Below are 18,291 nucleotides of genomic sequence, written 5' to 3'. Positions count from 1 at the left end.
GTATCTTAGTGTCTTACCTGGGTTGGGTTTTATGGATCTCCCACTTACTTACTAGGTAATGGGTTTCTTGTGGGCCCAAATCAAGATTTACTCATCTTTGTGCCCCCTACAATGCTCAACATAATAGACACTCAACCAATGTTTGAATTAATGAGGCATATTTGCAATTCAATGTGTATGCTGCTAAAACTTTAGAAAGAGACCAAATGATTCACTTTTTTCCCAAAATTTTATTTATATAGAATCTTCAGAATGTTTTCTTTTAGTTGTTACCACAAGCTAAAATCTCAAAGCTTAAAATCAGATATTTTATGTCATTGTTTAGTACAGGGAGAAGAGTTCAACCACTTCAAGGAAAAGGTTTCAAAGCTGTATAAACATTAATATTTACAATATTCTTTAATACAGACTTAGACAATGTGGTATCATATTTAAATGTACAAAATAGTTTAAGTCATTATATTCCATTACAGAACATTCCAAAATTCAAAGTAATAAATCCATAAACACTAGTAACATTTGGGGAAAACAACAGCCCAACAGGTTCATCAATAATCATAGTAAACTTATATGATACTTATACATAATACACAATTTACAATTTACACATTAAATCCATAAATTTAAAGATCTATGACCAGTCTATTTAATCATGCTGGATTCTAAATACTATTTTACAATTCATAGCTCAAAACAAATGTTCTATGGTAAACCTATGAAACAGGAGTACAATCTATGAAATCATATTTAACATTCCTCTTAAATCCTAAGAGACTACTCTAGGAAACCTCAAAGATAACACATAAGGCATTTTTCCCTGAAATTAAAGTTCTTATGAATATATTCATAAATATATTCAAAAGAAGAAAATACAAACAACCCAGATACCATGAGTTAATTTTACCTTCTCGAATTTAGTTTGGTATACTGCTGGTATAATCACAGCTTCTCTGGGAAATTTTTATTTTCTCCTGATTTAGGGGGTTAACATATTTATTCTCTGCCTTGTTCCAGAAAGAATTTAAGGTAGCCTACAAGATTCAGAAAACGCTGGAAAGCACAAATTACAGGGCAAATGTCGAAACAGAGAAAAGAGTTTTGAAGAACAGCACACATAAAACCATTTGAGAAAAGGTCAGGATTTGAGTAAGTTAAAAGTATATGACATTATTCTCCACAGTGATTTTCTGGAAATATTGCAAAATAGGATATTAATCTGTAAGAAAATTCTTAACTGCTGGTAAGCTGGGAATACTGATCAAGTTTGTTAAATTTTATATTAATCCTGATAGAGATGATGCTAAAAATGTGCTTTTTCCTTTGTGCTTGGGTGAAGTTAAGTTTTCCCAAATGCCATGATGTATGAATCTGGACTTACAGTGTCTTGTTATTGGTAGAGGACCGTGTAGGTGAAAAAAATCAAAAGTGGGGTACCCTTACTTAATTCCTACTAAGAAACTCATCCACTGAATGCCTGTTGATGACCCGAGGCTAGGGAGCTATATGTCGGGTGGTCAGGTGTCCACAGGTCCCCTTGTCCCTGTGTGAAGAATTAATCTGGAGCATCCTGCCTACAGCACTTCCCCCAAGTCCTCCAGCGCACCTCGTCAGGCCCCAGCAAGACAAACAGGGCAAACCGAAGAGCAGGAGGCCTGCTCAGGCTGGCTTGTCGAGGAAGCCACAGCCCGGCTTCCCACACAGCTACAGAGGTGCTGACCCTGCTCGGTGCCCACATCACTGACCTCACCCCGCTCCTGTGGGGGAAGTGAGTTTTGGAGAGAAGGCTAATCAACTTCCATGAAATACGAATGGATCTGGTCAACTCTATCCTTCTGGCCTTGCTGTCACCCAATGCTCAATGAACCATCCTGTACCTGTATTCTGAGAGGTAAGTAGAGGGACTGGGGGGAAAACAGGTAGTGGGGCTTGAGGGAAATGAAGAAAGAAAAGGAGTGGTAGTATATGTGGCATGAGTTTCAAACTATAAATTGCAGGTCAGAACAAACATATCTACATGAAAGCTAAAAGTCATCACTGCCTCCTATCTTTCTCGTGATGATGATTACTTCTAAGCAACACTCCTAAATTCTCTAAGTCTAGAGCTCAACGTTCATGGCTGGGGTGGCAAAGCCGCCCTAGGGTTTGTGAGATAGGTGATACAGGGACAAGGTCACGACTGCCGGCTTTCCAGCGCTACCCTTCAGAATACAGGCAGGGCCGGCGGTCACCAATACTTTTAAGGCCAATAAAAATGTTTTCATTTCTTTTATATTCAGAAGGAAAAAAAACAGTCTTTTAGGTTGAGGACATGTTTATGTACAATATTAGACTCATTTTATACAAATGTAGTTGTAATGAATTAATTTTTAATTTTTTCTGGAGGAAGACATCCAAGAAGGCAAAAGTGTCTAAGTCCTACCTAATGTGACTTTGGAAATAGTTCAAGAATAAAATACTGAAGGGGTAAGGACAGTCTGATCTTGATGATTTTATTCACTGTTTTTTCTTTTTTGAATGTTACTTTGGGATTAGATTTTTAAAAGAGCTAAGTCTGATATCAGAAAAGTACTAATGTAAAATTCCACCAGCCAAGCAGGAAAAGAAAAAAAAAATTAAGTTTATTATTTTATTATCATTGTGCAATCTTAAGAATCAAATCAGGATTAAGAGATCTGGATGTTTCCAGGTCCTATCTCCACTCCTGTAAACATTATCAAAGGTAGGTTTTATTTTGGGTCTCTGCCTCCTGAACCTCCCATGTTACACTGCCTCTCAGTTCCAGACTTCTGTGCTTCTCCAAGGTCCTGGCTCTGACTACCCTAAGGAGCCCAAGGTGGCAGTGACAGGAATGTGGGCACCTGCAGTGGCAAAAATGTTTTAAGAATATGTTAAGAGAAAAGAGGAAACAGAGAGAATGAACAAGGGAGGAGAGGAAGAAAATACCACAAATTTTAACATTCTAAAATTGCCGGGTCCAGAGGCACCTGGGTGGTTCAGGTGGTTAAGCGACTTCCTTGGGTTCAGGTTATGATCTCAGCACTCCCCAGCAGGGAGTCCGCTTCTCCCTCTGCACCCCCACCCCCCATTCATGTTCTCGAGTGTGCTCTCTCTCTCAAATAAGTAAATAAAATCTTTAAAATGACATAGCCCAGGGGAAAAAAGGGGGAAGAATTTATACTAAAATATTACCTGTGGTTTTCCAGATAATAGGATTTAAATTTTTGTTTCTGTTTTTTAAAAAAATATTTTGAGATAAACATACTCTAGCATCAGAAAAAAAAAATACTCAGTATTGCTTATAAAATTGTGCTCTCCAAACTGTAACCTCTGAGGATTACCATCTTTGAGTTCCTCACGGTATGGCTTAGGTTAGTAAATATCTTAACTACTGGCATGCAGGGGACCCAGATCGGAAAACAGAATTTTTAGCAATTTCCATTATTTTCCATCACTGAAATTAATCAAAATTGCAGGGAAATGTCAATCAAGAGAGCTATTTCATACCAACTTCTAGGATGTGTGCCACACATACAATGAGAAAAACGTGTCAAAAGGAAGAGTACCAAGGAATCAATTACTACCTTGCACAGAATTGCAGACTTTCTGTATTTGGAAGGAGAAACAAAGCCATAAAATTTAGACCCATGGATTATATAGGTGAAGAGCCTGGGGCCCAGACAGATTATATGACATTATCTCTGCCACAGAGGGAAGTTGGTAATAGAATTAGGACGAAGACTCCGGTTTCCCAATGTTTGGTGTGCAGCTCTTACCTCCCCCAGTCATAAAGGTAACTGTGTTATAAGTTATGTTTCATTCTTTATCCTACCTACATATAGAGAAATGCATTTTAGACCTGGAAGGTTGTCAGGAAGATAACTTAGCCCTCAGGTGCACAAGAATTTAGATAGAAGTCAGCTTATATTCCCTATGCCCCGCACTCCACCACCATGAAGTCACAGGATTGAGTCAAGACATAGGCAGGCCATCTAGAACTGGTTCACTGCTCCCTCAAACACTGCCATATTCTTCCATGGCTAATGATTACAACCAAAAAAGGTAAAAATACAGAACCATATCCAGATAAGGTGTAAACTGTTTACTAGTAAGAGTGCTTGGAGTTTGGGTATAAACCGTTCTATGGCTCACAGAAATAAACTCAAATCTATCTGTGCAAGTGAGGCAGCATGATTGCTAATTTTACTCGAAAATATATTTAAATGTAAATCGTAATTCTAAGTTTTGTTGTTGTTTGAAGATGACGTAAATAAGGCCTTTCAGTGTCACAAGTTCACATACCTGAAAATAAATTACAAATGTTTATAATTCTCTAGAGCGGGGACTGGAAGATAAAGGCGAGCAACCCATTCTCTGTGAGGCTCATGAAGTAGTAAGAATGGCTTTACATTTTTTAGGGATTGTAAAAAAAAAATAAAAAAGAATGTCTGATAGAGACAGTATGTGACCTGCAAAGCCTAAGTTTTTGTCTAACTGTCCCTTTACATAAAAAGTTTTGCTGACATCTGTTCTAGATTTAGAAAATATATGAAACCGGACTAGATATGCAGTATGTCCTAGAAGGTTTTCTTCTTTTTAAAATTAAGTCTCCAATTTAATATTTAAGCATTATTAAAATCTGCCTCTTTCTCCTGATAGTAGGTAGTAGAAAATCTAGTTTGAGAATTATGATTATCTGTGTTTGGATTAAATGAGGTTTTATCACACATACCAAGTGGACATAGAGTTGAAGCTAATTATTTTATGTATCTGAAATCCATATTAAATGTTTCAGCTAGCTGAGACAATGGCACAGCCTCTAGTATTACTGCTATAAAGTAAAATGGAAACAAAGATCTATAACTGAAAAACCGGCAATCTGATTCTCTCCGTTGGTCTCTTCTCTAGGTTAGGCTTTGGCCGTAGGCCTCCCCTGGCCTCCTGCAGTGCGTTGTTAGATTTCCTGCGCCACTAGTTCTCATCCAAGTTCATTACCTCAGTGACCATCCATCCACATTTCATTTGCAACCAGAGACAAAATCTCACCAGAAGACATGGCAAAAATGGAGGTGCTCCTAATGAGACACAGACACGAGGTACCAAAAGTGGAATGACTAGTTTGGGGAGAAATAAATACTAGAGACACATTGCATTTATCAACCTGAATACAGCAGTAGAGCAGACAGCCCTTCAGAGTCCCCTGCAGCGCCTGCTGGCCATGGTGGCACAGCAGACTGCGGCACACCCTGCTTCACACCGCACTCTGATAACCGCTGTGTGCAAACAAGTGTCACAGGATTTATGTGGGAAAGTTTGGATTTTGATGACTAGAGAAAAAAATATTAAAGTTGTGCCACCATTAGCTGAGTTACAATACTTTCAAGGTTATTACTTGCAAAGAAGGATGTCGAAATCAGAAGGTCTTCCTTTAAAATAATTACATTAACAATTCCTTTGGACCACAGCACAGTTCTCTTCAGTCCCTCCATTCTCTTGCTTGCTTTTATAATTGGAAAGGAATAAATTTTCTATTTGAGTTAAGAATTCTTCAGCAATGAAGCAATTAGTCACTTTGCTCAGAGTTTTCCTCAGACACTCCAAAAGCTAGTTGAAAAGAAAATTTTATATTTAAAACACAAAAAAAGCATAAGAGGGTTTGCATTACTATCATTGTTGTATCTCTTTCCAAATCTCACATTTTCTAATGCGCAAATGAGAAATAGTCTCTTTAAACATGGTTGGTGATAAATTTATGATCAATAATCATACAGCTAGAGTGTAGGAGTGTAGGAGAAATGCTTAGGCTAGTTCCTTTATGATTTCATAAAAGGAGACAAACCTGAGATTTTAAGTGTGATGCCTTCTACTTTGGACAAATTTGTGACCTTTTTTTTTAGTAGTTAAATTTACCAAGCAAAATAATCCTGTAGAATAAAAATCTGTGTGCATACAAAGGACTCTACAGTTTCAAAATTAGGGTACTAGAGTCTGTTTCCTAAAAAATATGCATATTAATCTTCCAACAGAACAAAGTGGCCTTAATAGAAGGGGGTAAAAAATATTAAAAAGAAACTTAGTATGTTTAAGTTTTCTCTTCTTAAATTGCTACCAAGAAAAAAAAAAGGTGTTGCCATACTGATCTTTAACTCTATACATATGGAAACAAAAAGTGAAACGAAAGAATTAAGGACTCTTACTTCTTACCAGAAAGTTAAATAAAATGACCACCTAAATGTAATTATTAGATTTATATTACTATTACTATTACTGAAAATGATCAATTGTTAAACCTAAATGGAAACGTGGTGCTTTTGAATTTAATGAAATGAGAAAAATGTTCTCCACTGTGTACATTAATCTGCTAAGAAATTAATCGGCTAGTACAAATTTATTCTAAAATAGTATTATTTCTATATGCAAGTGTGTGCAACAAAACGCATTACTAATTATCTCTTAGAAATTAATTTCTGAAAGGAAAAAGCAATAAAAAAAAAAACAGAGAAAATGTATCCACAAAGCATTTGGCATCATGGGAAAACACATCAAGATGAATAGCTTTAGAATCTACGAACAATAGAACCAATTAAAATGAAGGCAGCTTACTTTCTGCAAACAAGTCAGGTCAGAATCCCGGCGAAAGATTTTATCCATAGGGACACTGCTGTTGGAAGAAATATGAAGACAGACTGATGAAACAAATACCATAAACTAATCAGTTTTGTAATAAACTGTCACTGATGCTATATATCATAATTTTATATTTAACTTGGGCTTTTTCTGAAACCTAATTTAATGAGAAACACTGCAGATGTGCAACATCTCAAACCACAGTCCATACCTATGGGAGAGCCGATATTTTTCTATTATCCATCTTGTCTTTTCAAACACTAATCCCCACTGAGGTTCTTCCAGCATCTGCTGTACTTCAAATTTGTAAGGTAACCCTAGAAAAGCATAAAGAAGCAGACTGTCATCAACTATTTCTTAAATCCCCAATCTCCTTTTAATTACCTAAAATCCTCACCCTTCCAACTTGGCACACCAGCTGAAGAGCACTTTAAACATAGTGGGCATTCATTAAATATTTACTGCCTGGCTGAACCTGGTCCATCAAGCACAATAATGCCAAGCAATTAATAATAATAAAGAAAAGTAAAAGTACCATTTGCATGACAATTATATGTAAGGAACTGAGAGGCAGGATGATCACATAATTTATATCCAAGCCAGGCGACCTTCTGAGTGAAAGGGGGCATTGTTAAAAACTGTGCCAGAACCACAGGCTTAAAATGACATTTAGCTAAGCTAAACAAGACATGTTCCATCCCAATGATCTGTATTTTTACACAGGTTAAGCTTACAGCAATGCTATAAGGTAGGCAGCATTACTCCTATTTAACAGAAAAAGAAGCTGAGGCTGAGACCAGTGAAACAACCTGTTTAGGCTGGTGAAGTGGAAGAGGCTGGATTTTAAGCCCCAGCAAGTCTGCCTGGCTTCTGAGTCCACATTCACTTCACCTCCCTATAGGTGCTCATCTAACACAAGCCAGGGAATAGGGCTAACTCTGGAGAAGCAGCAATTGCACTTCTCTGTCAAGCTAAGCTCTGGAGGAGAGGAGCCCAAGGGGTGGATACCATGCACACAGCTAGAAAGGAAAAGTATCACGGATGAGCCTACTTGGAAATTTCTCACATAACCTTCAAAATCCCCCGGTAACTTTATTTGCCGTGTATTAAAAGAAAAGCTCAGCTGATTCATTACCAGAAGTCAATACCATAAAAATAATAGTAAAACTTACATAATGCTTACTACATGACAGGCTTAAGGTGCTTCACATATGTAAGGCCACTTAAGTGAACCAGCTACCAGTACTGTTCCCAAAATAAGAACATAACCTGTTCATTAGCATATATATAATTACAAAGAAGCAGAGTCAGGATCTAAACCCAGGCAGTGTGGCTCGAGTTTCTCTTATTAACTTTACAATATACTGCCTCTCAACTAAGTTTCTGTCAATATAAGGCTTTTTGAGTAAATACAATGCCAGCAAATCAGAAGGCATGAAAAAAAAAATGAAAGGAAAAAACATCACGACTATACTTCCTTAAAATATAAGCACACTTTGTCAATATGTTCTAAAAAGGCCTTTACCCCATTTTTTTCAGGTGGATTTTTTTTTTTTCCACATTTCAATTCTCCTCCATTTCACTTTTTCCCTCCAAAAACTTAGGAGAGTGACACATCACAGAACACAAGCTATCAAGCAAACTCCTTTTGGTGATGCCTATAATTTACTTGATATGCTCGATTACTTAATAAGCATAGACAACAGTATAATCACAACTACCTACTGAAGATCTATTATTTGCTAAGCACCTGACATGTATTACCAGCAGTTTTTACAACTCCCCTGTAAGCAAGGTAGTAATTTTTTTAAAGATGGCAGAAGCAGACTTCCTGCTGAGTGTGGTGATGACGACACAGGCCTCAATCCCAGGACTCTGAGATCATGACCTGAGCTGAAGTCAGATGCTTAACTGACTAAGCCACCCAGATGCCCCAGCAAGGTAGTAATTTTTTCTCATTTTATAGATGTGGGGAAAGGGAATGAGAGAGGCTAAGTATTCTGCCCAAAATAAAATAACCAGTAAATGTCAGAGCTGGGGTATGAATCCAGGCAAGCAACTCCTATTCTTAATGAAAGTCAAATGTAAGAATAAAAAGTAATGTGTTTTCAGTCTGTACTGGTGGAAAACCATGAAAACACACACACACACACACACACACACACACACACACACACGCAAGTGCGCACGTACCATACAGCTCTGTTTGGCAGTAAGAATACTTTTCTAAGTTAAAAAAGTGGCACTAAAAGCAGTACAAATTTCCTTTTGTACTGAATATTTTTAAGTCATTAAAATATCAGAACACTAATCATTAAGTATATTGCCTGCCTATTACAAGTACAGAAAATGCTTATCCATTAGAGACATTTTAAAGATAGAATTTGGGTATACGGAAAAAGGTAAAAGGAAAAAAGAACGGACAAGACAGGACAGGCAAGGAAGAGAGAACCTAAGTAAAAAGTACTTTAACTTAAAAGTAACACAAGGTATCCTATGGCTTCTAGAAAACTTTAATTTGTGAACCAGAATGTTTCCAAGAAGAGCAAAGTGAAGAACCTAGGATTATGACCTACTAAGCAGTGTTAAGAGGCATTTAAGAGACAGCTCTGCCCAAAAGAACTTTCCTGCAATAATGATAATGTTGAATACTGTTTGTTGTGCACTGGCAGCTCGTGAGAGCATCAAGTACTGTCCCCTCTCATCCTTTCAAGTGTTCCCTGCCCCTGCCTGGGGTACTTTCTTCCTCCCATGCACTGGTCTGTATTTCTCTCAAATACTAAATCTGTACTTTCTACAAATCTCCAGGGTTGGGCTCTCCATGTAGGTTTCCACTCTCTGGTACAGTTTAGCTGCATTTGTCTCCCCTCTGTCACCTCAACTCAGTCTGCAGCCTCTCAGTAGCGTTCTCCTCCTTGTGTCATATCTGGAAACTCTGTTAAGTTGGTAAGCTAATTCAGGGCTCCCCTCATTTGTTTTCCATCTCTCAGCAATCATAACCCCTCACTGCCTGATGTTATGACCTAAACATCACTGTCTTATATATTTGTCCGGTTTTGTGGCTATTTCAGATAGGTCTTTTGTTACTTCCTTTGGGCCAGAAGCAAATTTCTAGGAACTGAATTTTAAATTTCATTGAATTCTAATTAATTTGTAGTCTTATGTAGCTCGTAGCTATTTGTATTCTCTGTATACTCTGAGAGCATCAGAATACAGGCTCACTCCCTAAATCTAGCGGGCCGTGAGATTAAAAAAATGACATAAATTGAGAATGAGCTAACTGTGATTACTCCTTTTATAACTTTTTATAAAATTAAATTTTCATAAAATTTTATAAATTGGGCTAAAGAATGTTATATACATGTGCTATGTTCAAAATGGGCATTTTGGACTGAAGTTAGTGTCAATACTATTTGTTCGATAAAAACCAGCAGAGCTAAAAACCAGCTGACCACTTCCTAGATGCAAGGCAATTGATTACATGCTGGTGGGGTTACAGAGATGAAGGCAGTGTGGGTTGTTTGAGGTTTACATTTTAGAGAGACAGGCTAAATAGATACATTAAAAGACAAAAGCACCATGAAGGCAGGAAATAAGTGTTGCAGTTGTGCAGGTTACAAAGAACAGAGCAACTAATTGCAATGACGTGAGGGTGTCTGCCAAAGAGATGGCATCTAAGTGACAACATGAAAAACAATGACATTAACTTGTTAAACAAACATTCACTCAGTACCTACTTTATGCCAGGCCTTGTGCTAGAAACAGAGGATAGAAAAACGAGTGTAATATCAGATCTACCTTTAAGGAGCTCAGGAGCTAATGGGAACCCGAGTACGATGTGCAGTGACAGCATCAAGAGGACAGTGAACTCTCAGAGCAGCAGTGGTAAAGATAGAGAAGAGAGAATAAGCATCCTACAGATGTCACTGTCTCTTCCAGTCTTTTCCTTTCTGTATACACTCGCTTCTTCCATTCCCCTCCTTTGCCCAGTCTGCCACACCAGTTCCCTGTCGAGCCAGAGCTGACTGGACCACAGGTGAACACAATTCCCAAAGGAACCAAATCATGTGATGGACTAAGCCCAGCACATTCTTTTTTGGGACATAATGGAAACTAAGAGAAGGAAACCAGTTGACATGTTAAGCCTAAAACTGAGAGGCCATGGAGAGCAGGTGACAGTGTGGTCATTTCTCTTTGTTTTTTCCCATTCAAATGCCATTACAGAGAAAGCCAGTCTGCGTTCATAAGAAATTTCCCGAGAACAGAGACTTTGTGTATTTTGCTTAAAGCAGTATCTCTAGTACAGGCATACCTCAGGCTATTATGCTTCGTTTTCCTGCACTTCATTTCATAGTTATTGTGTTTTTCAGGAACTGAAGGTCTGTGGCAAAACTATGGTCAAGCACGTCTATCAGCAACATTTTTCCAAGAGCATTTGCTGACTTCATGTCTGTGTGTCACATTTGGTAATTCTTGCAATATCAAAATATTTTTATTATATTTGTTATGGTGATTTGTGATTACTGACTGACTCCTTGAAAGATCAGATACTGGTTAGCGTTTTTTAGTAAAAAGTACTTTTTCGGGGCGCCTGGGTGGCTCAGTGGGTTAAAGCCTCTGCCTTCGGCTCAGGTCATGATCCCAGGGTCCTGGGATCGAGCCCCGCCTCGGGCTCTCTGCTCAGCAGGGAGCCTGCTTCCTCCTCTCTCTCTGCCTGCCTCTCTGCCTACTTCTGATCTCTCTCTGTGTCAAATAAATAAAATCTTTAAAAAAAAAAAAAGTACTTTTTCACTAAAGTATGTATGTCATTTTTTAGACATGATGTTACCTCACACTTAATAAACCACAGTACAAAGTAAACATAACTTTTATATGCACTGGAAAACTGAAAAATTCATCTAACTTTACTGTGATATTTACTCTAGTGGTGGTCTGGAGCCAAACCTGCAACATCTAGGAGGTAGGCCTGTACTTAACACGGACATTGCTTGGCCCAAGCTCTTCTCCACACTGTAATCCTTTTGCCCAGTGGTCATGGTAATACAGTAGGGGCTTGAATCTAGAAGAAGGTCACCAAAGGTAAGAGGATAACTGCACTAGATGGTGTGCAAACACTGATTCCCTATTTGAGGGTACAAAGTTTTCCGTCACATAGTTTCACATAGTTGTAAATTCTTTGATATTTAAGATTCAAAGAAATCAAGGCAGGAATAGGGTGCAGTTGTCTTTGTTGAAAACTTACGGTAAGAGCCATCTGAGCTAATTTCGTCACTTATAACCAGGCAGGTAATCTGGGAATAAGGTAAAGGATTGTTTTGATTATAAGGACTAACGATCATTCCAATGAATTTTGCACCGCCTCTGGAGAAGTAACTCTACAATGAAAAGAAAAATATAATTAGTCTTGATTGCATAAATTTAAAAATCAGTATTTACCCATACCAACATCTTAAACACCTAATTGAGGAAAAAGGAACAAAAAGTGTGTTAAAAACCTCACATCCAAATAGCAACTAAATGAAATATGTATCATTCCACACTCTAAATTTTTCAGGTCAAAATGTGCTCAACCCAAGCAGAAATGACCCTTACACAGATCACATGGCCTGCAAAATCTGTATCATGAACATGTTTACAAATTATTTTCACTACGCTTCAACTACAATCTTTATCAATATGGTAATAATTTATTAACAGCAGCCTATAGCAAAAGCATTCACCCATTTAACATAAACTATCAGAATAAAACAAAACTTCATTTTTTTCCAGAGATGCAAAATTCACTCGTATACCCAGTCCCTATCCTAGTTGTTCCCATCAATTTTTTTTTAAGATATTATTTTATTTGAGAGAGAGCATGAGCAGGAGAGGGGGAGGGGCAGCAAGAGGGAAAGAATCTCGAGCAGACTCCATGCTGAGTGCGGAGCCTGACGTGGGGCTCAATCTCATGACCTGGAGATCATGACCTGAGCCAAAATGAAAAGCCAGACGCTTAACCATTGAGTCACTAAGGTGCCCTGTTCCCATCAATTTTTAAAGGCTCTCAGAGTACTTATTACTGTTACTTAGATGGTTTGTCTGGGCTAAACAAAATAGCTGATTTCCCAGATGTTTAAATAAACACGTAATATTCTTCTGATCAGAAAAAATGCAGTTATTTCAAAACTCCAGATGTAAATAATATTAGAAATGCCAACACTCTGCTAGAAATGTTAAAAATACATTTATTTAGTAGAAAGCAATGAGGGAGGAGAAAAAGTACAATTATTTACACACAACATACACATGAGACCTAGAGGCCCACCTGGTATTTGGCTTGAGTGTCAATATCTCGTAAGGAAGGATTTGGATCAAAGGCAGGATGGGAATGATACCATCCAATAACACTATAGCCTCTCACAGCCAAGGTCTCTGAGGCCTGTGTTTGCGAGACAGGATCCATCTCACACTGTAGTCCTGTACTCAGACTGTTACATGGCTCTGCTGCACAGACCTATAAGAGATTAATCCTCATACAGTTATACTGAAATCCTGTTAATTCTATTAAAGTTTTAGTTCTTCATATGTAGATACAGAAACTTTTTTAAGCCAATGAAAGTAATTAACAGTATCACAGGCAGCCTTTAACTTGCAAATAAATGACACCAAAAGTATGATTGTATGCAGGAACTCAGAATCCATTCTTCTTCTCAAACAAGGCCTAATAATAATTGTTAGTTTTCCAAGTTAGCCCATATAATATCTGACAAATACAGTCTTTCAATGACTCCCATTATTTACGATAATAATTGCAACAGAATCATGCACACCAAGTTTAAACTATAGGGTTGGTGCATGTTTCCTGGCCTTTTAAAGTAGTTGTAGCTTTTTATTGGTGAAAGCGATGAGGTGGCCTGGCTGGCAGTGCGCCCTTTCTCAATGGTAAAAGGAAACAGGTGCTCAATATACAGAATGTTAGTTTACTCCTGGGAATTATCTAACCTCCATTTGCATAGTCTCATTTCCATCACAGGTAAAAGTCTATATTTTAATTATATCCACTGAAATCTAGAAAAATATTTGGTATGGTAGCAGTACTAAATAATTAAAGAAATTTTTTACAGAGAGAACTTACTTCAACTATTTTATCAACTTCTGAGTATCTTCCTCCTAACAGACCAATCACTTCTGCCATAGAAACATGAGCATGCTAAAAAGAAATACAAAACAGACTTAGCCCAAACATACAAGTCCATCTGACAAAAAATCAGAGTAAAACTTACTTATTACAAGAGACTCATTTACAAGTATGGTAACTATGCTTTTCAAATACAGTAGCATAGCAGAGGAATCAGATGCTAGGCTCAGTGCAAAGAAATTTAGGATTTCAGATTTAGCTTCACTGCCAGCTGAGAAGCTTTGAACCAAATATTCAAACACTCCAAGATGCTGTTTTTAAATTTACAAAATAAAGATACCATTTGTTTTCCTTACTCAGAAAAGGTATCATAAGGACACAAAGTAAAAAAATCACTCTGGGTCCTCTTACAGAAAAACGCCCGAAACAAACACAACTATTGGAGGTCTCTGGAATTTAGTGCCAACAAGGAGCCTCCAAACTGTAGGAGTTGTGGTTTGTCACAGTTCTCTAGAAGGCCGCAGACAAAGGATACCAGGAAATAAATATAGGGTTAATGATGATAAACAGTCTGCAAAACTCACATTAATTTATTTTCTCTAAAATATGGAAACATGCAATTGTTTGGCTTTTCTCCAAAAGAAAAGACTTATTTTTAGATTCCTTGTAAAAGAGGATAGTTAAGATCCAAAATACACGTCTTCCATACTCTCTCTTAAGCCTGCAATAAAAATACACAAGAATAGAAATCAGAGTAAGTAAACACAATAGATTATCCTTACCAAATCCATTATTAAAAGTGCTTCTGAAGCCACTTTCACCTGAAATGGCTCCTGAAATATAAAAAAAAAAAAAAAAATGGGGGAGCATAAAAATAGAGATTTTGTTCTTCCTCTGGAATGTCCACCCTTTCCTCCTTCACATGTCACACCAAGTTCTCATCCTCAACCAAGGCTCAGCACAGACCAGAGATTTTTAAAATATTATCATTCAAAATCCTAGCATGAAGAAATACTCTTTCATTTCCCATCTGTATCACTCATTTGACCCTTAATGCACCTTGCCTTGTCCAATCTTTCATATGCATATATACTTTGCACACACAGAAAAATAAATACTTCGTGCTTTCATATGCATATATACTTTGCACACACAGAAAAATAAATACTTCGTGTCTAACGGGGCATTATTTATGACTATTCACTGATGCATAATAGTACCTGCTTTTCTTCACTGAAAAAATTACAAGGTATCAGTTGGAAGGGATCAAATGAGCTGCAAAAGAAAAAAAAAAATCACAATCTCAATAACATAGATCAGGAATCACATTCATTTAAATTAGAAAATGTGCATCAATAATCTAAACCCCAATTATCAGAAAAACACTAAACTAGGAGAATTTCTTAAGGACAATTAATTCCATACAACCCTTTTGAAAGAAGCACTGTTTTTTTCAGACTCAATAAAAAAGATGGGAAATGACAAGACCTTTAAGAGAAAGTATTCTGTCGCCTTAATTTCTTTTAATACCCAAAGAAAAGAAATTGTAAAGTACCCACACCCTGACCTACAATGAAAGCAGGTTTCAAAAAGTTTGAAGAAAATGTAACTAACTCCCTGACAAGACATGGGTAAGAAAGTTCAAGAAGGAAGTTTCTCAAAAACACTTGTAAGTACAATATCAGCAGAGTAGGGACTCAACAAATCTTTGCTGAATGAATAAACAACAAGCAGTTCTGCTAAAGGAATTAATGTATATAAAAAGCCCTATGATAAACCTTTTTTTAAAATGAAAGAGTTAAAAAAAAAGACAAGAAGAGGGGCACATATGGGTAGAATACAAAAGCATGTGTAAATCTGAGAGAAATGTTAGAAAGGCTTTTACCAGTAAAGAACTGAGATTTGAGAGAGATATTAAGATCAATTAATAAGGTTTCTTTAGACTATGTCCCGAGAAAGAAAAAAAAAAAAAACCCCAAACAAGGAATATGTTCATGTTATTCGACTGGAAAAGAGCAGGACTATTTAGTTCCTATTCTACCAGAGACTGTTAGTGCCAGAAAAACAGACACTTCCTATCCCAAGTGCCTAGAACAGTGCCTAATACATAGCAAGCATTCAGAAATACTTGTTGAATGAAGGGGAAAGATCCTCAAATTAAACAAGTGCTTCATCAACATGAATAAAAAGAATAGGAAGACAGTGTATGCATCCCAGAGGACTGAAGAAGCATGATGTGAAACCCCACTATCTTGTTGGAGGAAATGTACAGAATGGAAAAATTTACTAGAGTGCTATGAAGACGCAATTATTGCAATGGCTTGTTTTCATTTTATTTATTTTCTCAGAGAGAGAGAGCAAGAGAATGCGTGCATGTCTGAGGGTAGAGGGGAGAATCCCAAGCCGGCTCCAAGCCTAGCACCAAGCCTAACGTGGGGCTCCAACCTGGGGTTTGATCTCATGACACTGAAATCATGACCGGCTACCAGGTGCCCCTGGGCTTATTTTCAAAACACAAAAAAAGCAGGATTTATTTTTTAAAGATTTTATTTGACAGAGAGAGAGCACAAGAAGGCAGGCAGAGGGAGAGGGAGAAGCAGGTTCTCTACTGAGAAGGGAGCCAGATGTGGGGCTTGATCCCAGGACCCTGGGATCATGACTTGAGATGAAGGCAGCCATTTAACTGACTGAGCCACCCAGGTGCCCCAAAAGCAGACTCTAGAAGCAGAGAAATTAGATGTATATATTGGGAAATTCTGGAAAAGATTATTAAACAGCTGATTTTTGAGCCTTTAGCAAGTGCAGAATCCAGGAAAATATAAGTCATGATAAGTAAATCTAAATTTCATTTTTGATAGGACTGATTTGCTAGTTACTAGCAGACTCAGAGATTCAAATATATTTTATCTGAACATAAGCAAGATATCTGTTAAGCTTTTTCTTTTTCATAAGATGAAAAAACAGTTAACCATAGCAATGTGTAGCTGATTGAACAATGAATGAGGTCTGAGGCTTACATTTATCTCAGTTGAACATTTTAATCAGTAGTCAATGACAGAAGAGATAAGCTTACTGAAATGTTTTTAATTCAAAGCTATGAAGGGTAATCGAGAAAAGTGGATGTGAATTCAGAAAGATCCTGACAAACTGGAACAAGGGCCTGGAAATCACAATAAATATGCTTCACATTTAAATTCAGAAAATCAAATGTCTGGATACTGGATGAGGAGTCCTAGCTTATGGATGCCTATCTTTTTTACTTAGTTTATCTCATTTAACTCACTCTCACAACAACTGTAAGTTTTAATTTTTATTTTAGAGAAGTGATGTGTAATGTAATGGTTAGCAGTATGGATTCTTAAACTCAACTGACTGGATTTAAATCACAGCCTTACCACTAACAAGCATAGGCAAGTTTCTCAAGCTCTTTGTGCCTCAGTTTCCTCACCTATAAAATGGGAATGATATTAACTACTGCACTGAGTTGTTATGAGGATTAAATGAATTAATATATATAGAGTGCTTAAAACATAGCTAACTAACAGTCTTAGCTATTATAATCACTACTTTGTGAGGACTGAAGGCTTAAGGCTTTATGTAACTTACCTAGGGACATACCCCTGGTTAATCATCAGGGGCTCTTTCCACTGAAAATGACTTAGTGCCATTTCTAGATATCTTGTTTTAAAAGGGACACTGACAAAACTATAGTCTATTTAGTGGAGCATCTGAAGAAAGTAAGGGTCTAGAAAATCAAGACATTTAACTTATTTGGTGACCTTAACTGTTACAAGTTACAAATACCAGATTATTCAAAAACAAGAAACCTTGCTAATAATCAGCACCAACCAAAAAAAGAAGTCATTTCATAAGGTTATCTGTTTATAATGTCTAAGAAGATGAATGACTACCTGTCATAATTAAGGCCCCTTTACAACATATGTTGGATCCCATAGTCACTAAACCCAAACAAATTTAAAACTTTTGCTTAAGGTCTTCTAAACTGAAAATCAGGGAAATAAAAAATTTCAAAAATTTTAGTATTTTTTGACTTAATATGAATATAATGTTGTTATATCAGATATTTTTTTCCATGCATTTCCTAATCATTGTGGTAAGTTAAAAAAATTGTACTTATATAACACTATACCTTTTTGTTGGTCTTGGTACTTTTGAGGATTTAACAGGTTTACATTTTTCCTCTTTTCTTCTTGCCAATTCCTCAGCAGAGAGATGCTAAAACATAAAACACACGTTGATCAAAAAGTCAATCAGCCAATGAGAGGCAGAATTAAAACAAAAACAAAACAACTCTTTAAACCATATTTAGGTTTAGGCATGGTGAGAATGAGATCAACACATTGACGTAGATATGTCTCACCTTTCTTCTAGCAAACTGAAATGCTGGATCATATATTAAAAAATTGTTCCAAAATTTACAGCCACACCAAGCTTAAAACTTATTCCTTCTCTTGTTTTGCCCATTTTAATTAATGGCACCAGTCACCCAGGTTAAAAAATCTCAGAATCACCTGAGTCCCTCCTCTTAC

The 18,291-nt window shown here is 37.0% G+C and overlaps 1 protein-coding gene across 2 annotated transcripts in view; it reads right to left on the bottom strand.

Annotated features, from left to right (window-relative positions):
• Positions 1 to 222: 222 nt before the first annotated feature.
• The window catches only part of MYSM1 (Myb like, SWIRM and MPN domains 1), a 42,835-nt gene continuing 24,766 nt past the window's right edge, over positions 223 to 18,291 (bottom strand). For both annotated transcript variants that reach the window (XM_047725161.1, XM_047725160.1), the window contains 9 exons: positions 17,892 to 17,977; positions 14,962 to 15,016; positions 14,524 to 14,574; positions 13,739 to 13,813; positions 12,929 to 13,117; positions 11,867 to 11,999; positions 6,836 to 6,941; positions 6,601 to 6,658; positions 223 to 5,601 (listed from right to left, as the gene is read on the bottom strand). In XM_047725161.1, coding sequence (XP_047581117.1) covers positions 5,440 to 5,601; positions 6,601 to 6,658; positions 6,836 to 6,941; positions 11,867 to 11,999; positions 12,929 to 13,117; positions 13,739 to 13,813; positions 14,524 to 14,574; positions 14,962 to 15,016; positions 17,892 to 17,977 — 915 coding nt within the window. In that variant the 3' untranslated portion in view covers positions 223 to 5,439. The remainder of the gene's footprint in view (positions 5,602 to 6,600; positions 6,659 to 6,835; positions 6,942 to 11,866; positions 12,000 to 12,928; positions 13,118 to 13,738; positions 13,814 to 14,523; positions 14,575 to 14,961; positions 15,017 to 17,891; positions 17,978 to 18,291) is intronic.

This window comes from Lutra lutra, chromosome 4 (assembly GCF_902655055.1).
Source record: "Lutra lutra chromosome 4, mLutLut1.2, whole genome shotgun sequence".
NCBI classification, from domain to species: domain Eukaryota; kingdom Metazoa; phylum Chordata; class Mammalia; order Carnivora; family Mustelidae; genus Lutra; species Lutra lutra.
The sequence above is the reverse complement of the archived record's forward strand: the minus strand, read 5'-3'. Positions and strand labels throughout refer to the sequence as shown.